A 25,873-nucleotide genomic window follows, 5' to 3' on the forward strand; every position below is an offset into this window, starting at 1 on the left:
TATTCCTATTATGCTCCATAATACCAGAGCCTATAACGACTCGAATGTATTCTTCTGGATGTGTAATAAATCGGTCAGCATCAGCCCTTTTTCCTAATATGGTGTCTGTGTATCAAATCTAGAGCAATCTACGCGCGTAGCGCTCTAGAATCTTTGCTGTGTATGTTCAAGCAACTCACTCGTCTCGCACGTTGAGCTAGCAATGTTTTACAGATGGTCTTGAAGTGGTAAGTGGGCAAAGCAACAAATCAGCATTGAATTAGTTATCGGATGATATTAAAAGGTAGTGGGATTATTTGTGGTTGACCTGGAAATTTTAACTTGATCAAAAAGTTATGGATTTAATATTAGCTGCGAATTCAGAGCATTAACTTAAGTTGTGTCAGTGTAACGTTATCGATAGCTAGCCAAGTCTAACCGTAAACTAGTTGGCTAACGTTACTGCCATCCAAAGCCATAGTAACGTTATCTGATCGGTTTTGAAACATCTGTTCTGTTTTATCTTGTGTCAAAGTCTCCAGCTGGTTCAATTGTTTTCAGTTTCATAGAAACGAGGGTGTTAAATTTGTTGTAGGCTAACTGCAAAATCCAACCTAACGTTATCAAGGCATCGACTTGATGTTTCTCCCATAGACTGTTATTCACGGTTCTTCGCGGATCAGGCAGCTAATTCAAATGCAGTGAAAAAAGATAGGCAAACATTAATGAAGTAGACTTAAAAAGCTTTTGAATTTGAGCTTACAGTTCTTTCATCAACCTGTCTTTTACATAAACTTACAAAATAGATACTTTAACTTAGTCCTCAGATAGAGGAGGGTTGCTGCTAGCTCCGTTAAGGTATTTCTGTCCCTCCCAAACTGCATTGAAATGGTATGTTTAGCAGCCAGAATTTAAAAATTTTCAGGGGGAGAAACCCCCTGACCCCTCCTAACATGATCCATATCACCCGTCAGAAAATAATTGCAACGTCTCAGATTGTGCCCCCCCAGAATTTTGGCTTGCATGACGCCCCTGTTTTGCATGTAGGTATAAAGTTAATTATATTCATCAGGATCAGTGTCCTTATGTTTTATTAACAGTTCATGTTAATATTGGGTATTCACCATGGTAACTGTAGTTTCCATAACCCTACCACTTTTTATTTGCACTTTGTGTTATTTTCTATATTTTGAGGACTGTGGTTTCTCATGCCAACTTACTAACTTTATTGTATTTTTAAAAACTAGTTAAGTAAAGTGGGATGGTATTTGTCTGTGTCAACCATTTTTTAAACAAAAATTTGCCTGGTTCAAATTTCTAAAAATATGGGTCACTTAATGATGATAAAACAATGTGGTTCCTATGGCCTAACCAGTAGAGAACCACTGGTCTAATTAATAAGCTTTACCTGTCCACTTTTTAAGGGGGTCATGAACTGCATTTTTTTTTTTTTTAAATTGGATAATGTTCTTTGAGGTCCACTTATAATGTTAACATCCTAATTTTATATTTTATATCCTGTTCTTGACCCTCTCTTTAAAACACTCATGGCACATTCAAAACTTTTGAAATTAACTTTTTCACCCACCGGCCAATTTGGCTACAAAATTTTTAAGTTACCAGCCATCCAGAACTTCTACTAGCCAAAAAAAGAAGAAATTAACCAGATTAACTGCGTTACATCTTATACGTGACACTCAGATGACGCAGCATGCAACATGTCAGCGAGACGCTGCTCAAACTTTTTAAATTAAAACTTGAAAGATTAATAAACAAACCAAAGTTATACAAACTGAAGGAAAAGAAAATGCAGCCTAAAATGGAAGAAATGGAGGAAATTAAGAAATCACTGAGCTTTATGTCGGATGAGTTGAGCAAAGTCTCGAAACAACAAACAAAACTCATGGAGCTAATGGACGAAGTGAAGCTCCTCAAAACAATAATTAAAGAAAAGGACAAACGGATCGTGAACCTGGAAAGGAAAGTTGATGACTTGGAGCAATACACCTGCATGGAGGATATAATAATAACTGGATTTGAGACACGACATCAAACGTATGCCAGAGCGGCGACGAGCATTGACAAAGGTTAGGACGCACCGGCTCACGAACTACAAACACTAGAACAACAAATAATACAGTTTTCAACAATCTCATCATGCCGATTAAAAGCAATGATATTGCTGCTTGTCATACTTTTCCTAAAAGGGAAAATAAGAAGATGAATATTATAGTTTGCTTCAATAATCGCAAAAGCAAAGTGGAATTGCTCAAGGAAGCTAAAAATTGTCTGGAACCGGAGTGTACATGAACATTTGACAAAACAAATGCTGAAATAGCACGACAAGCGCGTATTTTCAGACTACAAAACAAAATACCTGTAACCTGGCATACTCACAGTGTTAGCGATATGTAAGCTCATTATACCTCCTGTTTCTCAATGTGTAGTTTTGTGCTTTATATTGTGTAAGTTTCCGGTTAACCGGCTAACTCACGTTATTTCTGTCTTTCTGAAATACAGCTGTGGGCCACTATTACCTAAAACTGTGTCTATTAATGCAGATTGTCTGTAGTTCTTACTACTTTGAGTAAAGATAAAGGATGGAGCTAACGTATGCGCTGTTATTAATACAATTCCCGCATGTGCACTGCAATAATTAAGGGATAATGTACCTCTGCTTCGCGTCTGGGTCCTCATAACCCTGTCGGGGGTTTATTTTGAGAGAACAACCGGCTGGATGTTCATTATCCCGCTTATTACACGGCTACTTGCCACATAAGTAAATAATTAGACACGAAATATTGATCAGAGTTGAAATATTTTATTAGCTCTTTAAACGCAAAACTTCCGTGGAGAGAGCTGTTGCAGCACGGCAAGTTCAAACTAGACGGACATTCAAGATACGGTTTACAGTCATACCACTTATTACACAGCATTTCACCACATAATTAATTATGGAGATAAGAGATACTGATTTCAGATTAAACTGTTTTAAAATCTTACCTGTATGTATCTTATAATTCAACAGTGTATAAAACAATATAGTCACAAAATTGCAGCAGCTGCGTTTGTATGAAGCAAGAGAGAGCGAGTCCACGATACTGGATGGCATAAATAAAAAACTGTATACAAAATATTGATTTGACTAAGTTTTAATATTCTATTAGCTCACCAAATGCAAAACTTCCATGAAGAAAAAATGTTCATAGCAGGTGTATAGCACTGCTAACTTCAGTAACCTGGATGAGCCTGCGTTATCTGCTTTGAGTGGTTATCTGGGAATAATTTACCGCTGAATGGCGCTATTGACCAATCAGAATCAAGTATTCCACAGAGCTGTGTAATAAATTAGAAATATACTCATCGGTTTGTTGATGAACATACTCTTGTTATTGCTGATGCTGAGGAATTACAGTTGCAACATCTTATAATGTACCTCAAAATGAGTAGCGTATCATTGAGAAACATCCTGCTCAAGTGGTCCTTGCGATGAAGGTTCATGTTGAACAACTAGTTCTTCCAATGTTTTTTCATCAGACTCGCGCTCGGATTGATGTGATAAAATCAACGTCATCTTAACTGTCTTTCATTGTGTACAATCCCTGAGCTTTAGGAAGCCTCCAGATGGAGCTGAAGTTCAGTTATGGTAATGGGTGTTAGCTTCCGCCACACGCTGTAAGTGGTAGACCAGTCACAACAGACTGGGCCATCTGGCCAATCAGAGCAGAGTAAGCTCAGGGAAAAGAGGGACTTAGAGAGACATGGAATCATGGAAAAATGTGGTGATGTGCAATGTATATTATGAGAAAATTAAATATGTTGTAGGAGACCTTCAAAACAAAATTACGAGCCTTTAAAATAGCATAATGGGGCACTTTAAATAAAGTTAATCCACACTTTCCTAATGTTAGGATCACAAGGAGCAACTTGGCACTGCACAATGTCTTGTAAACCTCAGAGGCATCTCGTTTTGTTACTCAAGTAATTCTGTGTTTGTGTCTCTCGTATTTACTACTACATGACATTCCTGAAATGGTGGGTGGGGCTAAAGAGGCAATAATGTAGAAGTAGGCATTCATCTTCTTCAGCAGAGGCGGTCTTCTGCCACACTATGATGTCATACTGAGACAAAGTCATTTAGGGAGTTTTGTTTCAATAAAAGCTTTTTTTGTACTAATGAGGAAGTGTTGAGTTCTAATAACCTTGTTACGTTATGTTGCTGTTTTTCATTTTCAAGGACTTTTAGTTTGTTATCATTAATTTCCTGTTTTTTCCTGTTCTCATTTAGTTGTCACGGTAATTAATTGATTAGTGCACACCTGTTTTGTATTGAGTTCTTGTATATAAGGCCTTTTAATTCTTTCAGTTCCTTGTCTTGTGTTATTTGTGTTGGTTCACAGTATTTTGTTTAGTTTATTTCTTGTTTTGGATTTTATTCTTTTGTTTGATTTGATAAAGTTTTTAGCTGCCAATACATTCGCTTTGACTGTAGCCTCCTCATCTTCATCATAAACGTGACATACCTCTTATATGTCAAAAGATCAAGGAAAATTAGATTTCTCAATTCATGACCCCTTTAAGGCAGCAATGTCCAAGTGTTTTTTTACAATTTTCCACTGTGAATATCTTCAGTGAATTATTGTCTTCTCTGTTGCTCTTGTTCTGTGAGAGGAATGTGTACTATAGCATTTGTACCCATGAGGCATCAGTCTGTATGATTAGAAGATAAAGCACCTCCTCACGGTAATCAAATCCTCCACAGAAAACACTCTGTACCGGAGATGAATGTATTCGAAGATACTCTTCTCAATTATTTAAATATTCCCTGAATATTTAAGCGGATAATGTACCTGTGAGATAAAGAAAGTGAATTTAATAAAACATTTCTACCTAGGGCTGGGTATCATTCAAAAAATTTCAATACCAATACCAATACCGATACCTTGATTTCGATACCGGTTCCTGAACGATACTTTTTTCGATACCAATTTTATGAAATCCATTTTAACAAGATTACATAACACATTACCTCAGAAAAACTTTGGTTTTATTTTTTCAGTTTGACTCATGCTCCTTAGCCAGTGCACAAAGGAATTTTTTTTTTATAAAGAGCTCATGCTCACCAAAGCTAAATTTGTTTGATCAAAAATACAGTAAAACATGTAACATTGTGAAATAGTATTACAATTTAAAATCTTATTTGAATATATTTCAAAATGTAATTTATTCCTGTGATGTCAAAGCTGAATTTTCAAAATCATTACTTCAGTGTCACATAATCCTACAGAAATATGAAAACAGTTTGCTGCTTAATATTTTGGATATGATACATTTTTTCATGATTCTTTGACGAATAAAATTTTCAAAAGAACAGCATTTATTTGAAACAGAAATATTTTGTAACATTACACGTGTTTTAAGGTAATTTTTGATCACTTTAAATTAATGCATCCTTACTGGAAAAAAAAAGGACTAACCAACACATTTTTGAACGGCAGTGTACATTTAGTAGGTCATTATTGCAATATAAACACTGTCAGAGTGATCAACAAGGTATCTCTTCATTTACCAGTCAAAGACGGAGCAACTTTCTGCTCTTATGTTTACTCCGTGCACTGTCAAGGTCTTCATCATATCTGTCGTGGTACCGGTCTTTGCAGCAATTATTTTACCGCAAATACTGCATCGCGCGCTGTTGGCATCGAGCCTGGAGAAATGTAGCCACACTTTCGATCGACTTTTCCACATCTTTAGGGTATTGTGTGTGTGCGTGTGTGTTCGCGTCTCATATGAGTATGTGCGTGGAGAGTTGAGTTGTGTGTGTGCTCGCGGCTCATTTATGCGTGGACAGTTTGTGCGCGCGCGCGTCTCGTGTGTGTAGAGTTTGCGTGTATGTGCGTGAGCGAATTTAAGTGTGTCGTTGTGCATTTCATATGTATTTGTTTGAGCACTGACGTTGACGAGTTAACCCCTTAGGTATCGAAATCTGGTACCGAACAACGAGTCATTTTTCGATACTCGATAGTATCGAGGCAATTCGGTCGGTACCTAAAAAGTATCGAACTCGGTACCCAGCCCTATTTCTACCACCTTTCTCATCATTGCCGGAGACTGACGAATCTGTCGCCATTTCTGACACAATATTCAAATTTTAGTGAATAAACAAAAATAAAAGGCTGTCAAACCTTGAAGAGCTTATGTGTGTGTGTGTGTGTGTGTTTGTGTGTGTGTGGCAGATACCCAGCGTTGTCTGCAGGCGGTGGAGAGGTTACAGTCTCGATTGAAAGAAAAGGGAGCAGATGTTCCTGCTGAGGAGAAGCTGAATCTTCTGAAAGCGGTCCTGCAGAGTCCTCTATTTCACCAGATCCTCGCCCTGCAAAAATCAGTGCAACACCTGAAGGAGCATGTAAGAAAAAACGCACAACACTGGAAAAAACTCATTTCATTTAGAGTAGACAAACACCAAAACATTTCAAACAGAGTGATGGATTTTGGATTTGGATTTTTTTTTAAACCCAACCCAAACCTTAAAATACATATTTGGAAATATAAAACTGATATTTCCTAACGTTGTGCTAAAGCAAAATATATAAAATACAAATATCTTAAAACAAATGTTTTTGTAAACCGTATATAGTGAAGTATGCAAAAAGCAGTATACTGCCTTATGTCTGAGGTCGTTTCAGACATGCTGTCACAGTTAATCTTAGGATTTGTGTCTAAGTTGATTATGCAATGATGTGTTTTGACATTGTCTGCTTTGAATCTTTGCTGCCCTGATCTGAGATGATTGAGATTACATGATTATTCAAATCACAAACAATGCAAACACTGGAAAATATTCACAGCTCAATTAGTCAGGGGGAAAATGCTTTATTAGTTGGGCATATGTCAAGGTTTTTCGAGCTCTGTGTGGACATGGAGAGTTTTGCACTGGCAGCCGTTCTGTCTAAAGTATGCGAGTTATGCTGGGGAGGCTGGAACAGAGGAATGGAGATTATCAAATCCCCACCGGCATTCCCTCTCGCTCAGTTCAGTCACATACTTCTGAACCGCAGAGCGTAACATTGTTAACAGCCTGTGTGGAAAAAGAAAACCTTAACAAAATCTAATGTCAGTCTAAAAGTAAGACTCTTAGAATAGAGCTGGTTACCCTTGTGGAAAAGAAGTGTGCTTATTTGTATTAAACGTGACCTTGTAGTGTACTTCAAATCTTAAAAGTATATATTTTTTTTAAACTGTACATGCATTAATACAATATTAGTGAAAAAAGGGCACTTAAGTGCCCTTAAAGAGTACAGTTTCTTAACACACTTAAGTAGACTTAAAAAAGTCTACTTAAGCCTAAAATGTATATTAATATCACTCTTAGTAAGGATAGTATGATCACTCTATTTTAAGTACACAAATAAATGTATTTGTAGTATACTTGGCATAAAAATAAATGCATTTCAAATACATTTTGGTACGTTTATTTTTAAATAGGGACATTTTAAATGATTGTTTTAAAAAAAAAAATTGTCGTGCTTTAAAGAAGTACACTTATTTTGATGTGTTGACTAGCATACTTAAGTACATGTAATATACTTGATTATAAGTTTATTTGATATTACATTTGAAGTTAATAATTTAAATGATTGTCAGTACATTCGGCCATACCATATTTCAAAGACAACAGAATTATGAAATTGCATTTAAAGATGTACTTAAATCCAATTTAAAGTGGGTAAAAAAAAAAGCATTCATAAGTTCAGGTAATTGGATTTAATATAAATTTAAACTATAATACATTTTCATTAAATTGTAAATAACATGCATTTATGTGTCTGAAACCATTACATTCAATATGCACTCAAGTATATTGGTTTAAAGTGTATTCTTTATGCAATAAATACTCTTTTTTATTTTTTTTAAGTATGCTAAAGTGTACCTAATATTTAACAAGGGATACACACACAAAGAAGAAAATTTTTACATTTTCAAAAGAAAAGTGGTAGCCAGGGTGTTGCTATGCAGTTGCTTTGCTATGGTGTTTGGGAGGGAAATGTGTTACTTAGGCAAAAGTAAACACAATAAAGCAAACACCTTTAATAACCTGAGACTAATTAATTTTGGTCTGTTGGTGTCTCTCCACACTAAACTGCAAGGGTGTTTATGCAACTGGTGAGTATGGCTTTGTCTGTGTTGCTGTGGTTACCACAAAGCAGGAACGACCAAGAGAGAGACATGAGTTCATGTGTGAAGTGGAGCAGAAGTAATTTCTGAAATGTGGACGAGCCAAACTAGAGACCTAATCCTCTTACACAGGAAGACTAACAAATACACGCTCTCTCAGAGCTGACATAGTTTGGTGTGCGTTCAAAGCTTGTGCACGATCAGCAACCGAGACGAGACTCTACAGCGCTTAATCTGAAGGGCCTCTGGGAGACGTTTATGTACATTAATGTTTACTGCAGCAGACTGAAGTGGGCCCATTTATGCACAGAAGAGCTGTATAAAACCTGCCAAAAGTGTCACCGTGGCTTTCGACATAGTTTGTTAAAGGAACTGTTTACCTAATTAAATTTCTGTCATCGTTTTTTCTATGACTTTCTTTCTTTTGCGCAATATAACAGAAGATAATATTGGAATCCAAAAAAAACATTAAACCCTATTTCCTTGTGAAAAATAAGTTTATTTTATTGTATTCAATGTACATGTGTAGTGTAATTCAGATCTTAAAAACATATCTTTTTTTAAAACTGCACTTGCAGATAACATAATAAAAAATAAAAAAAAGCCACTTAAGTGTACTTAAAGGGACAGTTAACACAAAAATGACAATTCTGTCATCATTTACTCACTTCATCTCAGATCAGTTTCATTCTTCTGCTGAACACAAAAAATATATTTTTTGAACAATGTCGGTAACCAATTTTTTTTCGCCATACTATGGAAGCCAATGGGGCCCATCAACTGTTTGGTTACCCATATTCTATATCTTCTTTTTTGCTTCTTTTTTAAAGTTTTACATTTTAAATCATGTTTTAATAATCTAGCTTGCTTTAAGACAGTACACTTATTTTGATGTGCTCACACTAAAGCACATGTAAAGTACTTTATTATAATTTGAAATGTAGTGTGTTCTATTCTATATTTAATTTAAAGTTAATATATGTTCAATAAAAATTGTATTAAAGTATATTTTATTTGACCATAAATGCTTGTCAGTACATTCAGCAGAACACTTTAACCATATTTCAAGTAATTATGAATAATACATATAAAGATATCAAGCGTCACATTAGTTCTGGCAGGTCATGTCAGTCTAGCTCGCATCAGATGATCCTCAGCTGATCCACGTCTGTATAGGAATACGACGCCTAGCACAGCATCCTATATTAAAGCCCATTCAGTATTATCAGCAGCTTTATCACGTTGCTCAGGAGCAGCCCCTAGCTTCTCCTCTCGTACACTCAGGACTTGGCCTTCTGATATTCCTCTTCGAATCAGACTCATTTTTCTTGAATTATGTTGTACATTAAATTATTGAAAATGAATGATATCTGTAATACATTTATGTTGGTTCTGTTCTGTTTACCCTAAGGGGGTCATCGCAGCTCTCCTTTCTCTTATCCATGCTAGGCTGCATGGATGGAAAGGGAGTTCTTGCCCAGAACAGAACCATATCACCAATCCAAACTGTAGGCTAACTGTCAATCTCTAAAATTCAGCTAATTGCATTCGATGTACAATTTAAACTAAAATACGTTTTAATTTAACTGCAATTAACAAGCAATTAGATTCTTATATTCTTTTATTATAATCTTTATCTATTTTATTTCCATAATATGTACAATTATTAGAAGTATGCTAAAATATACTTCTTTTTCACAAGGGATTGACTTTCATTGTATGACAAAAACAATTTCAGAACAATTTCTTTTATAAATCGGTAACTTGCGATGTGGAAAAGACACACAAACACTGATATAACAGCAAGGACAGAGTTGTAAATCACTAGAGTGCAGATCTGTGAAACCAAGCTGGAATGACAATGGTTTATTAAGCCATTAATTTCAAACAAACAACAAATGTTTTAAGGAAATGACTTCACACATAGCGATGTGAGGTGCATGCTATTTTTCTCACAGAGAGATGCTTTTTTGGGGCACGTTTTGTCTGGGTAATTGATATGAAATGGTTTGTACTTCATCAGGAATGTGCGCTCGAGTCGGGGAGGGAAATAAAAAGTTAATTAAGCAGCTCCTGAATGTAATGAAAAACATGTGTGCACAGATGGCTGGGAGGACAAATTATCACCAGAAATTATCAAAACAAATGAGTTTTCCATGCTCTTTCAGAGCTATTTATATTTTTAGATGCTCGGTGAAAGAAGTAAAGCTAAATACTTGGAACACACAAATGAGAAGTAATTTACACTTCCACTGTTTTTCTGTTAATCTTTCTCTCGTAGACTCCATATATTAACTCCGATCTCAAGAGCAGCCATGAAGGTTTCTCAGCGCAGCTTAATGGACAGCCTTCATCTGAAGAGTACAAACACATCATCCGTTCCATGGCTCAGGTAACACATATATTGTTTTTTTATTTCTATAGAGCATTTCAAACTCTCATATCGCATTGATAAAAGAGATATAAGATATGCGAGCCTAATATATAGATTTTTTCTTTTGAAGTTGTGTCCTCAGTAAATAAAGCTATAAGAGACCACACAATTAGTCATTTACTTTCTGAGATCATACAAAGAGTGTGATTATATGGGTGTGATGTTGTGTGTGTAGGGTCGGTACGTGACTAACATCGACCTACAGAAGCCGGTATCAGGCGGTTTGGGCTTCAGTGTTGTTGGATTGTGTAGTGAGAACCGCGGAGAACTCGGCATCTTCATTCAGGAGATTCAGGCTGGAAGTGTGGCATACAGGTCAGAATATGTACACGCACTCACACATCCTATCAGATCATCAGTGATTTGTGCACGCAACTAGGGGTGGGCGGTATGACCAAAATTCGGTTTCACGGTATGACTCATTTTATTTCACGGTAACGATATATTTCACGATATAGTTATTTTGTAGTTGTTCTCGAAAAATCGACAAAAAGGGCTTTGTATAATAAATAAACCCAAATACTTTAGAAATGAAAAGTACTTCACTTTGTTTGAATTTTCTTTTTCTTTTATTTGGTAAATTATTTCTTTGGTAAACTATTTTTAATAGCTAAATATAGTAAACAAAACACTCTCATCAACTTTTAGATGAACTGCCCCCAACTTATTGATATTAAATACAACTCATAGGTGCAATTCAACTTTAAATAAAGTGTTGCTGAATAATTTTTCAATCTCATGTTATTGCTTTACTTCATCAATCAGTTTATAATATCTGAATATTTTATATTGAACTATTCTATTCATAATAAATGAGTTACTTCCTTTTAATTTGGTAGGATATTAGTAAATACTAGTTATGTTTAAATGTTTTCCCGGTACATTTTTGCCATGTCTGCTTTTAAAGGGCTTGTTTTGTTCTTTTTGTGATATCTGGCAACCCGTTACCTAAAGCTTTAACCAAGAGATGTTCAGAAGCGTCAAGTTCATAAGTGACTAGGAGAACAGCAGTATGAATACCGAACAGCAGCTACTGTTAGTGTTGACTAAGTAGTGTAAATTATACACACCTTGTAACTGCGTCATTATTTTACATAGCTCGGTGAACACCGACACACCGCGCTCCCTCTCAGTGCGTGTGCACGCGCATCAGTCTTTTGCATCAGTAAAATGCGATCAGTTAATTTGAGTGACAAGTTGTAATCACGCATTGAATCGAAGCAAGATTTTATCAGCTGTTTCAGTGGCCAATTGTTTGGAGTTAGAAATATATAACTCGCGCTGCATATTTAGTAATTTTGCCTCAGATACAGGATTAACATGTTATACATTTGCTTTAACAAGCAGGTTGTTCATTACCACGGCAACCGCTCTCGTGTCATACTGAATGCGAGTTTCATGTTTAAAAAGTAACTATACATAAGAGACAGAAAGATGATAACTATACATTATTTAAGGTTATTTCTATTTGTTACGATATTGATATATGAACTGTTGTTGTCAAGTAAGCTTCATGCTTTCCCCGTTACGATCGTGCACTCCTCTAAACTGTAACGTTAGCCTACGGGTGCCGCACTGCTCTAGTTGACTGCTGCGCCTTTCCCCTCAAAAAATATCACGTTAACAACAACCCTTTAGAAAACGTTTCCTTTGTGGATCCTCTTGATCTGCTTTCTCCATGTTTCTTTGACAAATCTCAGTGTCTCAGTCTCTCGCACGCTGCATGTGAGTTAACCACGCCCACTTATTTACATGTCGCGGTATCACGGAATGAAAAAATCTGTTACGGTTTACATTTTCTACCGCGGTAACGATATATACCGTCATACCGCCCAGCCCTACACGCAACAGTTCTTGTTCGTTCACATTTTAAAAATAAAGATTACTCCTATTTTGAAGATCTGCTGCAATTTTCATTTCTTTCCTCCTAATCACAAATGTGTCACCAGTTCATATCATGTCAGCATTTTCCAGCCAAAAGTCACTGCAAAAGCTAGTTTGCTGACATGTTAGTGCTTTTTAGCAGTTTGGTGTGTCTTTGTGAGAAGAAATTTCTGCCTGCTCAATATGTGTCAGATAGAAAACAACACGTTATACTACAAAACCAGTGTTAGATAATTATTCTTAGGTCAGTGATTAGGTCATTTTGTCAACCCCTTGTGAAAAAGAAGAACACTTTAGCACACTTTTAAAAAGGGTAGTTATTATGGAAATAATATACTATAAAAGAATATACTTGAGAATTAACTGAATGTAATGTTTTCAGAGACATTTCATTTTACTTGTGCTTTAGAATGTTAGTCAACACATCACAATAAGTGTACTGTTATATTGTATATAATTTGCGGGTGTCAGGGAGCCACATATGTGCAGAATTGAAATTGCAGTAATACTTTACAATAAGGTCTCATTTGTTAACATTAGTTACTATATTAACTAACATTATCTAGAAAATTTGCAATATATTTGTTACAGTGTTTATTAATATTTCTTAACATTAGTTAATAAAAATACAACTGCTCATTATTTGTTCATGTTAGTTCACAGTGCATTAACTAGTGCATTGTTAACAAATACAACTTTTGATTTTAACAATGTATTAGTATTGTTGAAATTTACATTAAATAAGAATTTTAAATGCTGTAGAAGTATTGTTCATTCTTAGTTCATGTTAACTAATGTAGTTAACTAATGTTAACTAAAGAAACCTTATTGTAAAGTTTTAGTGAAATTGCTTTTAAATGTGCGCTTGCTTTTCACACAATTTATAAGAAAAGATATTGTCAGTGATGCTCAGGATCTGTTGTGCTTACTTTTATGCTTTGACACCAAATCCTCTGCCATCGTCTTGTCAGTCTGAGAAGGGTCATAGCACTTGCATATTGTCGTCCTACTGTTAGTTTAACTGCTTCTATTGTTCTCATTTGTAAGTCGCTTTGGATAAAAGCGTCTGCTAAATGAATAAATGTAAATGTAAATTTGGTCTTGTCAGAAAAGATTGTTGCTGCTGTAGAGCAAGTACAGAGACTTACTACTGCCAAATGCCAATACATTACAGACATGCTGCTGTGAGCAAGTAAGGCTGCGTTCACACTGCAGGGCTTAATGCTCAATTCCGATTTTTTAAAAAAATTAGATTTTTTTGCAAGGCCGTTCACATTTCCAATTAAATGCGACCTTTTGTGATCTCCTGTGTGAACGTGAAATGACCCAGAAGTGACCCGCATGCGCAGAAGAGTACTCAACGGTCAACGACGTCACTTGTTGTTTGTGGAAGTAGCTAAACTTCAACTAACTGTGATTCTCACACACACACACACACGAGCGCGCGCAGCGACCGCTACACAAGAGCCAGACAGCAGCCGCTGACCTATCTAATATCAGCACAAATAAGTTAACATAACGTTAGTCATATACAATGATGGTGGCCGTGGGCTTTTATTTATTTTTTTAATTAACGGGCTCGTCGAGGTCGACCCGTTCGGCAGATTTACCTCAGCTCGACGAATATGCAGTCCGTTTTCAAACCGACGACTACTTCAACGCAGAATTATGACGTTTTTTGCGTATCAATGACGTGCGGGTCGGATACATGCGACTTGGCCGTTCAGACTGAAGTCGCATTTCAAAAGATCGGATATGTATCGGATTTGGGACCACATACCCAAGTGGCCTGGGTCGCATTTGAAAAGATCGGATCTGTGTCGTTCAGACTGTCATGAAAAGATCAGATACAGGTCGCATAGGGGCAAAAAAATCGGTATTGGGTCGTTTCAGCCTGCAGTGTGAACGTAGCCTAAGACATGCTGCTGCTGCTGCACATATAACATACATGAAATAACCCCTGTAGCAGATCTATACAGGTGGAGCTGGGGAATGTGGAGGGTTTCTGAAAGTGCGCTGCAGACTGTTAACAGCAAACAATGCCAAGTATTTGAAGGTTGAGCAGCAAGCTCATTGGCTTTTGATGCCACAGCAACCAATCAGCTGCGCTATATAGATAACAATGTGATCGCTAACAAATTGAATTAAGGACCTATCAGCCTGCGACATCTTGAGTTTCATGACAGAACTTTATATTAAAACAATAAAAATTAACTTTAAAGTAAAAAATTTAAAGTGAACTTTTTGCCCCCTTTTCATTATTATTTTATTATCTGCAAAAAATATATACTTTTAAAGTGTCATGAAACCCCCCTGTTTTAGCACTGGTCATTCACACCTGAGATTTGAAAAATACTTTGAAAAAATGGGCGTGTAAAGCTGTGGAAAAGTGAGAGTGTAGAGGGTGGGAAGAAGGGACACAACAACCAATAAAACACAGACCTGCAACACAGTCATTATACAGACAAATGAATATTAAAATATGAGCGGAGAAAAATACAAACAACAACAGAATTGAGGGGGGCAACTTGATGTTTTAAAAAAAAAAACATGACAACAAACTCATAATAATATTATCATTAAAGACGACTAACAACTATCATGAACAAATCAAATGCATTCTGATAAATTATTATTAGAAATGTCAACAAATCAGCATTATAATTTTGCAGAGCTATTGGTCTGTATGAAAAATTAGGAAGATGGTCTATAATAATATTTTACATTTACGAGCACAACAATCTCTGAACAATTGAAGCACATCAGTTTAACACAGATGGAATAAAGGCATAGTTACTTTTTTGCCCATTCTTCTTTGAATTTTTGGTCTGCATCATTATCTTCTATCAGAATACATCTGTATCAGTGTCTTTATTTTCACATATGTATTTCATTTGAAGAAGACATGATGAAATATGTGCGCATACACTGCTGGTTCATGTTTGGAACACTAAAGTATATGAAATATGTCCATTAAATACCCTTGCTCCGTACAAGTACACATTCAGTACAATTAAGCATGCTTCTTTTTCACAAGGGATTAGTTGACTTACAGGAATGTTGGATTTAAAGGTATAGTACGCCCCAAAATCCTGTCATCATGTACAGTACTCACCCCTTATGTGGTTCTAAACTCATTTTCTTTTTGAGGAGCACAAAAGATTTTTAAAGAATACAGTTATACTGTAACAGTCAATGTGTTACAAAAGTTTCAAGCTCCAAAAAGGAGATAAGTAGTGTAAAATGAATCCATACAGCTTCGGTGGTTTATTCCAAGACTTGATGTCACATGATGCACAGTGAGGTTTGATGTTACAAAGTGATCGAATTTCTTTACTTTTACACTAGTGTTAGTGTTATGTACTTATTTAAGCTTGAAACTTTCACATTCTTTGCTCTGTGGTGATGGTGAGCTTTGGCTGTTAAGCATATGTTCTCTACTTTACCCTAGCGATGGAAAACTGAAGGAGGGAGATCAGATATTGGCAATTAATTGTCAGCCATTGGATCAGAGCGTCAGTCATCAGCAGGCCATCGTGCTTCTTCAGCGAGCATCAGACTGTGTGAACCTCACTGTTGCCCGTGGGCCCATACCACAGCTTTCCAGCCCAGTTGTGTCCAGGACCCCCAGTGCTGCTAGCACACTTTCAGCACACTCCAGTGCGGTGAGACTAACACACACACACACATACATACATAAACCTCACTCCTGGTTTCTTAGGAGTGTTAGTTTCAGAACCTGATGCATTTTTCCCTTTAGCTTGGTTAATTTAGGAATATATGAACACATATGAAGCTCGAATCCGTGCCTAAAAAATCGGTACAAGATTGCCTGAACAAGGTCGCCTCGACCAGATTGAAAATGAACTCTGGAGTGGTTTGCTTGTGGTGAGAAATCAATCCGACCCAGTGGACCAAAAAACGAAGCTGTATCATAATTTATAATAGGAAATTGATAGCAGTGTATTATTCTATTCAAGGGAAATATACTACTTTTTTTGGAAGGTTACACCACTTGAATGACAAAAAAATTGTTGAAAGTGATATTAAAGTTCTATTTCATGTCTGCCAAGTTCCAACTGCCAAGCGACAGCTAAGCATGTGAATATTCCTGCTGCGCATAGTGGGGAGGGAGACATACATAATAGAGATGTGACAGCTCCTTTTTTAAAAGGATACGACCCCCTACTGCTTTCCTTTTGGGATTGCAGATTGTGTAGTGTGTTTGAGCTTCAAGTTATCAACATCTGTGAACTGGACAAAGCACTCAAAGTTGTTAATAGTTAAAAAACAGAAATAGTTGGTATATAAACATTTTCTAAATCTTGAGATTTGTGGTGGCTCACCCAGCACAGTGTTTTTGCCTTCTTAAGATGAATCACTTGTATTCCTCTTTTGTAAGTCGCTTTAGATAAAAGGATCTGTCTTTGGATAAAAGCATGTCTTTCCAAAAAACATTTCAGTAGACAAAAACTTTAATGTCTTAATTAACTTAAAGGGACTGTGTGTAGGAATTTCTCCCATCTAGTGGTGAAATTGTATTTTGCATTCAAACGAATAATGCTCTCCAGCGCCTCACTTTTTCAAATGCGCGTTGCATCTACGGTAGCCGTTATGTACCAAAAAGCTATGACAGGATGTCTTATAATAGCACTTCAAGTTTTTCTTCGGGTGAACAGGTTTGTTATTTAAAACAAACTGAAACTTGAAACAACGAAAAAAAGAATGCTACAGTATGAATTACTGACTGTGAAAAACATTAACTATGGTAATTAGTAGTAATGCCTTCTTTACTCGTTATATTTTTTTAAGTACGTGCATTGTTAGATATCATCATCATCAGAGCCTTCTCTAACGTTACTTTACTCAATAGCTGCTATTCATCAAAGAGCCTGTTTAACTTTTAACTATAAATGTTCTACTGTCTATATAATAAAGTACACAACCAAGCAATGAAAAAAAAGCTTGTAATTAAGACGGTAACATTGACTTACCTGTCGAGAAGAAAGCAGGCAACTTCAGGGTCTCTTTTGAAAGCTTTCTCCTGCATTAGCTATCCCGACATTAACCCTTGTTTTTGTAATCTCCGGTCACGTTTCCTTTTACGGTCTATTTTGGACTTTTTCGACGACGAGGACTCATCCTGTGACTCAGCATATGTTCGAATGAACGGTGTATAAATAACCGTGCAGTGCATCCTTTTAAACTTGCCGCGGGAGTGACAAGCGCCTCTCACTGCTCTGCTCCTCCGCTTCTGCTGACTTCAGTCACGTGACGCTGGCTCTGAATGAAAACGCGTTGTGGAAACGCGTTGGCCTAGTACTTTTTGTCCCTCTCTGCTATTATAGTTTTTCAAGATGGCGGAACTACATGGAAGCCTCCGTGGACCTACCCGTCCCATGTATATAAAGATAATAAATTCTTCGTTTACGAGGATTAGTCTGATCATTGGCATAGGTATTTGTACACCATTGAGGGAATATTTATGAATAAAAATATTGATTTTAGATAATAAAATACCTAAAAAGCTACACATAGTCCCTTTAATGTCACCTGTTTCTTGGGCGGTAGCACAAATATGTTTTACTATCGATTCCGCTCATTCTGAAAATTTTAATAAGAAATTGACAATACACTTTGCTAATTGACTATTGGGGCAGGGTCTATGGTGTAAATTTTGCAATTCAGAATACATTAAATAGCACCATCAACTAGTGTGGAGCACGGGGATCACTACTTGCAAAACAACGGCTGTCACATTGAGTGACAGAGGTGATCTCTGGTGCCTATGTGATACTTGATAGTCCACAATCATGTCCACTGGTGTGTCATTCCATCAGGAGTGTAACTGTGTCACAAGCCACTCCTAAAGGAGTCTCTGTCACAGACGTCTTTGCAGCAGCAATGTGGTCATCTGCCTTGATGTGGGTGAGTTGCTTCCAGGACACTATCGATATTGGTGATCCACTGATTTAGTCAATCAGGAATCATGAATACAACTTGAGTTACGATGTCAGATGACTAGCAGTTAATGTTCACTTGAACAACTAGCATTATTCATGAGAAGTTTTCCAAAGAGGGGGAACGGGGGCGTTCTCTTATAGGGGTGGCTGCATCACATATCTTTTGTTGGTATTGTATTTTAATCCCCGTTACTTGAGGCAGTAACATCCACATTTTTTGTGGCACTCTTGTGGTCATCATGTGTCAATGATATAATCGCTGTTACGTTCTTATCTCACATTTTTTGGAAACAAATGAAACTGGTATGAATACAAAAATTATGAACTTGCCACATGCGTGATTTGTTTATCATCAAGATGGGCAACATTATTTGTCTTTGACCATCTTGCGTGTTCATTTATCTCTTTTTGTGTTTTTAGACCCATTGGACTCACGTGGAGACAATTGAGCTGGTGAACGATGGAACTGGTTTGGGCTTTGGGATTGTTGGCGGTAAAACCACAGGTGTTATTGTCAAAACCATCCTACCTGGAGGCATCGCTGAACAGGTAAACACTCAGTGGAAATCAGATCATCCATGTTTTGTTTTGTTTTTCTCTGCTCCTGGGTGACTTTTTCAGTTCATGTTGACTTTTTTTATGCATTATTACAACCTCGGGTGTTTTTGTCTGTCTGTTCCTCTTAATATGTCTCTTTCTCTGACCTTTTATCCTCTCCTCAACCTTAAACTTTTTGCTTTCTTTTCAAGCAAGGAAAGACATGACATGAAAAGACTTTTTAAGGAAAGACATGTAAAAAACAAGACTTGAGTCAACATTATGACATAAATTAAATAATTGTCTAATAACCCTGTGAGGATTCTTGTTAATTTAACCCAAGAACGAAAACAGTGAAGGTTGTCATAAAATCTGTTTATGAAAAATAAACAAGTTCACCGTCTTTCTCATTGCTTCTAGGATGGTCGCTTACGAAGTGGGGATCACGTTTTGCGAATCGGTGATACGGATTTGTTTGGTCTAAGCAGTGAGCAGGTTGCTCAAGTTTTGAAACAATGTGGCAACCGAGTTCGACTCCTCATCAGTCGTGGGACGGCAGACGATGCTCCGCCCGCTCCTGTCTCTTTGCCAACTGTCACTGAGCAACAGGTACAGTGCTGTTCATATACAGATCAGTCTGATCAACATGTAAAACACTGAGCTGTTTGTTTAAGTGTGGTAACTGACTCACCTAGAGGTATATGTTATTGCTCAGTGGTTGCTCTTTCATGACTCACTCAGAAGTGCTCACTTATGTCATTAGAAAATTGAAACATAGAACAACTGACATTTTGTACAGTGAGAACATAAGAGAACATCAGTGTGGATAGTACAACTGAGATACTTTGGTCTTGGATGAATTTAAGAAATATTGCATGTGTTTCTTATTTTTTCCTTTATCTAATAATACAAAATAGTTCAAACAAAAATGTTTTCTTGAGAATATTGTTATAATTGGTAATAAAATGTATCAAATTTAAATTAAGAGGTTTCTTTTTCATTCTGTTCTCACTGCAATGTTTTCTGCTTTTAGGGTTTTGAGGAAGAGGAACAGGGCGCTTTTGATGTTAGCTTAACGAAGAATGCTCAGGGATTGGGCATCACCATTGCTGGATATGTTGGGGACAAAACCTCAGGTGAACTTTAAATCATACACCAAATTATATTACCAAACAGAACTGAAGTGCATACTGAACAAACTGATGAATATTGTATTTAGTAGGCACTGTAACTATTGCTCTTGCCCAGATCCTAAGTCTTAAACTTCAGCTTGTAAGTGTTTGGGCTATGGACGTGAATGAGACCTTGAATGTGGCTTGTTAAATATTAATTTAGTGTTATGATTTGCTGTATATAGATGTGACAGTCCCTTGTGTAAAATAAGTACTCTTTAGCTCAGTGGTTCCCAAACTCTGCCAGGCAACCCTGTGTTTGTGATGTGAATTCTCTAAGTGGCGTTAGTTCGGCTTCATACTGTCAGAAGCTAATATTTTGAGGCATGCAACACACCGTGACCTCTCTTCATTATCCACCATTGTACTGGTGAATCTGTGGGCGAGATATGCCTTATCATATTTTCTTGTCTTGAGGCTATCTACGCTGGATGCGACAAAGCGAACGTTACAAATCCATTTGTCCTTTGTGTCAGCACTGGAGTGCATCAGAAACAGAAAGGGGCATCGGTTTACTGTTGGGGATTTGTCATGTCACTGATTATAATGGGTTATATTAGCTTTTGTCGCATCGCGCTGCTTGCGTCTGGTGTAGACACATTGCTTTGGTAGTTGTAACGTTTGAGGTAGATTCATCTTCTGCTTTACTTTTACCTGGCACTGGCAGTCACATACTTTCACATATTTGTCCATGCTTAGTGCAGAATCATGCATCATTTATTTATATTTTTATAAGGCACCCCTCAGTTTGGGAACCACTATTTTAGCTTAGTTTATTTAGCAAATGAATACTTAGTACAGAATTAATAAACTTGAGTGCACTAGAGTTGTCAAAAGTACAGACTTCTGTACCAGGTCTGTACTGAAATTTACCAGCATTTCCCTCTTGCATTTTGAGCGCTGTTGAACGGATTCTTAAACACCTCTGATTGGCCATTGTGTTTACGCGCTCAACATATACAATATGTCTCTGATTGGCCATTGTGTTGACGCACTCAACTTATATGTCTGTGATTGGCTACAATGATCAACAATGACATCTTTGACGCTCTTCATCAAGCGTAAGCAATGCAGTGGTCTCCTGTGTATATCTATGTAAGCCAGGGAACGACAACTGGCGGCCCGCGGGCCAAAACTGGCCCGCCAGCAATATTTTCTGGCCCACCGGATTATTTTGGAAGTCCTAAATGCTGCACAAAACTCTTCCACTACTTGAGAAAAGCCGTAGTCGCGCGGCGATTTCACCGCCGCATACTGTGTGAAACGCCCATAGGGAATCATGCGGCGCGGGATTACATTTTAAAGTATAACTGTGCGTTCACACCGGACGCGAATAGCGCGTCAAATTCGCGCCTGCCTCTGTGTAGCTGGTCCGCCATCTACTGGCTAAAAAAATATTGGCCCGTGGCCAAAGTTACTTGCCGACCCCTGATTTATGGTAAATAAAAATGTACTTTAATGTAATTTCTATTAGTGGTCGACTGATATATCACCAAGGCATTATGGGAATTTTTTTCTCTTTTTGGCTGATTGTTGGAAGTGGGACTTTTATTTTGAAAGCACTAAAAACACAGCGTGCCCATTCTCTATCTTCATTAGTTTACGGTCTCTGTTTAACAGTCCTATCTAATACGTTATTACTAATACGTTATAACTGTAAAACAAAGAAAGTGAAAGGTATATGAAAAAGTATTATAGCGTTTGCTTTTATATTAGTAAAAATAAATATTTATATAGTATATTAAAAGCTCTTATATTGCTTTTATAAGATTTGAAGGACACAAGTCAGTTGCCCATATAAGCTTCAAATGCTCTGCATACCCAGGCCATTTGAGAGAATGAGTTTGTGGACTTGCTAATGGATTAAAAATATAAATTACTATAAATTCCTTGTAATTTGAGGTGTAACATAAAGCTTACATAATAAAATGTTGGTAATGTAACTGTCTGTCATTTATTTATTTGCCAAACGACTGTAATTTTCTTTAAATCTGTGCCAGTTACAGTGGGTTTCGGGTAAGCGGATCCATAACAGCTTCGGCGCCTATGCTTTGTTGTTTTGCATCGTTATCATTGTTCCGCGTTCTCATTGATTTGCTGGCATATGAAGGATTTCATGTTCAGGGAAAGCTGTCCGCAAATCGCTCCCCAAAGTGAAAAAATGTGCTGTTGCTATAAGAAAGTCATAACTGAAACTATTTTCATAGTATTTCATTTTCTCCATAGGATCTTTTTTTTTTCTTAAAAACTTTAAAGACCGTTAAAGACCGACTGTAAGTAGACTTACTGTATCCGAGGTTGTTAATGATAGTATATGCCTTTAGGCCTATAAAGTAATCAATTTGCATTAAAGGTGACATATTATGCCCCTTTTCACAAGATGTAATATAAATCTATGGTGTCCCCAGAATGTGTCTCTGAAATTTCAGCTCAAAATACCCCCCAGTTCATTTATTATAGCTTGTCAAATTTGCCCCGTTTTGGGTGTGTCCCTTTAAATGCAAATGGGCTGCTTCTCCCCACCCCCATTCAGAAGAGAGCCGATCCTTTACACAAGCTTTGTATACTCCGGCAATAACAAAACACGCATAATCTCACTCATCCAAAATCTCAGAAATAACCAGTAGCGGAGTGCAGCCTTACGGAGAGACTCAGGACGATCTTTTGGACGCACCTTTGCTCAAACTTTTTCCATTGCTTTAGAAGTAAGAACTGGCTACACGCATGAGTAGTAATAATGTACTAGTAGTTGCGAAAACCAAATGGTGGCGCCTTGGGTGGAAACGTGCAGATTAAGGGATGCTAATATTATAATAAGATCCCCTTCCTACTTCAGAAGGGGAGTGGAATCTGATCGGCTTATTTTTTGACATGCTTGCAGAGAAAGGCTTACCAAAACAAAGTTACTAGGTTGTCACTTTTCACGTTTTCTGGGATGGTAGATGCACTAGGGACCCGTTTAAATCTCATCTTATTTTTTAAGAATACTTTTACATTTTTATTAGAGCCCGGCCGATATATCGGCGGGCCGATATTATCGGCCAATATTAGGCACTTCCCTAACTATCAATATCGGCATTTATAATGGCCGATAAATTAATATTTAAAAAAATGCAGCGTGCGGTGATTTATGTAAGGATGGCGCTGCCAATAAAGCACCTAAAAGCTGTCACAAAGAACTGGCAAAAGTGGCAAAAAATAACGGCCGCGTCCGGTGTAGACACAGTGTTAAAGCTCATTCTGCTACGTTACAACATCAAGCAATATTCCAATAATTTATATAATTATAACACTTTATATAGGGCCATTTTGCATTGAGAGTAGCCTAGTTTCACGTTTAGTACATTTTGCTTACTACTTATTTAAAATAGTATAAAACTACTGTACATATGTAATTATAAACGTTTTCATTATGATATTATTAATTTTACTTTACTAAAAAGATCTGAGTTCTTCCTCCACTGGAAGATATTAGAGAAATTAAGATTAAAAATAGAAGATAAGGTTTTGTCAGTGACACTTTTGATATATTTATTGATACAAGTTATGTTTTAAATAACGTGACTAAATTAAAAGACAAAGTTGTTAGTGAAGATTATGCAACAGTATTTAGAATATAATATAATATAAAATGCAATGCAAACTAGTTTGGTTACAGCTCAAATTCTCATTCTATCATTCACCCTGCCTCCATTACATATCTTTGTCACACAAGTGTTTGATCACCACATTTGAGTGATCATTGCAAAACGTTTATATATTTATTCTGTTTATACTGTGTATTCTATATACAGTACCCATCAAAAGTTTGTACACACCAATTGGAAAGTGTGTCCAAACTTACTGTACTATAATACACATAAATAATATTGCTACTGTATTATAATATACACATAAATAATATCGGCCGATATATCGGTATCTGGCTTTTTTTATCGGTATCTGCATCGGCGCCCAAAAATCCATATCGCTCGGGCTCTAATTTTTATGTATTATACTTATATGTGACCCTGGACCACAAAATCAGTCACATGGGTAATTCTTTTTAAAATTGAGATTTATATATCACATGAAAGCTGAAATGTTTTATATATTTACGGTATGAAATTTACTAAATATCTTCATGGAATATGATCTTTACTTAATATCCTAATGATTTTTGGCATAAAAGAAAAATCAATCATTTTGACCCATACAATGTATTGTTGGCTATTGCCACAAATATATAGCCTGGAAATCCAGACCTAAATCTGAAAGATTAATGGTCTGGCATCGACTTCGGCCAGCTCGAGGGGCGGCACCAAGCATGCATTTGAAAATCTCACTGCATGCAATTGGATAACACTACGGCCAATCACAACAAGTTATCGCTTAGCTACCAGCGGAGCTAACTGGTAGCTAACTGACTCTTAACGTATCCGGTCTGCAAAAATGCCCTTTCTTGCAAAGTTCATTGTAGTGGCCAAAGCCATTTCAAACAACTGGTGTTCATCCATAGCCATCTTGCAATGTTTACTAATGACTTCGATGTCACAGTGCTGTAGTCATCTGTTTAGCTCGCCTCTGGCCCGCCTATATCAGATAACCCGATGTGATTGGTGCAGCTCGGATACAAGGGCATATTTAATGGCCATCATTACTCGACTCCAGAGTAACTCGCTGAGCAAATTCAATTTGTGCTCTCCAAAGTAACAAATATACCCATGCGACATGTGACTGGTTTTGTGATCCAGGGTCACATATTTATTTTAATTAGTATTTTACTATTTGTTATATTATACTATAAGTTAGAGCTGCACAATTAATCAATAAAAGATTGCAATCTCGATTCAAACACTGACACAATCGTATTCCTAAATATCAGCGATTCGGCTGTCTATTAAAACTTTCTTTGACAAGTACGATCACAGCAAACATTCAGATCTGCTTTGGCGCTGCCGCTGACTGAGAGAGAGCAGTTGTCATGTATAGGTATGAAACAACTTCACAAGCAGTCTTTTCATCCACACAGTGTCGTTATTTCTGTATTACAAACATTCAAATTATCACAGAAAATTATACAAATTTATAGTTCAGATCTAAATACTACGGCAGCAGTGAATAAAAAAACAGTAAAGCACCTTTCGAAAGTAACTTGACTTCAAATAAAGATTGTTTCGATTGCATTGTTACACCTGTAGGTGGTGACAAGTGAATGTTTTGTCATTGAATCATTCATTCAAGAGATTCGTTCAAAAACACTGCATGCGTCTCATTTCAAAGGCACTCAGCACACCCAGTTAAAGAAGTCACCTCTCGCCACTGCTACCAGTGCACATTCAAAACAATTATGCACTCTTCTTTTTCACAATGGGTTTTATTCAGGTTTAACTTTCAGTGTAAGTTACATGTGATATTTTGTGTTTCCCACTCTATTAAAAAGAGATTTTATTATGTAAAGCCTGCATGTGCAGAAAATATCAGTCCTGACTCCTGATTTCAAGTATTCTAACGTTTCTGTCCCTGACAGTGACAGGCTTGATATTTACTGTTTCTCTTTCTTACTCTGGGCAAATTTCAGCTCAAATGCGTATTCTCAGTCTAGCGTGCTTCATTTTAGTCAGTGTTTAACCTTTGCTGACTGTAATTTCCTGTTGCAGAGCCCTCTGGGATATTCGTGAAGAGCATTTCGAGGGACAGCGCGGTGGAGCAAGATGGGCGAATTCATGTTGGAGATCAGATCATAGCTG

At 36.9% G+C, this 25,873-nt stretch overlaps 1 protein-coding gene across 14 annotated transcripts in view; it reads left to right on the forward strand.

Annotated features, from left to right (window-relative positions):
* The window catches only part of mpdz (multiple PDZ domain crumbs cell polarity complex component), a 133,638-nt gene that overhangs the window by 26,723 nt on the left and 81,042 nt on the right, over positions 1 to 25,873 (forward strand). For all 14 annotated transcript variants that reach the window (XM_084109751.1, XM_084109758.1, XM_084109760.1 and 11 more), the window contains exons 3-10: positions 6,216 to 6,385; positions 10,436 to 10,546; positions 10,764 to 10,903; positions 15,924 to 16,137; positions 18,856 to 18,984; positions 19,393 to 19,581; positions 20,006 to 20,108; positions 25,784 to 25,872. In XM_084109751.1, coding sequence (XP_083965877.1) covers positions 6,216 to 6,385; positions 10,436 to 10,546; positions 10,764 to 10,903; positions 15,924 to 16,137; positions 18,856 to 18,984; positions 19,393 to 19,581; positions 20,006 to 20,108; positions 25,784 to 25,872 — 1,145 coding nt within the window. The remainder of the gene's footprint in view (positions 1 to 6,215; positions 6,386 to 10,435; positions 10,547 to 10,763; positions 10,904 to 15,923; positions 16,138 to 18,855; positions 18,985 to 19,392; positions 19,582 to 20,005; positions 20,109 to 25,783; position 25,873) is intronic.

The sequence above is a fragment of the Abramis brama genome (genome assembly GCF_963993115.1).
Source record: "Abramis brama genome assembly, chromosome: 3".
NCBI classification, from domain to species: Eukaryota; Metazoa; Chordata; class Actinopteri; order Cypriniformes; family Leuciscidae; genus Abramis; species Abramis brama.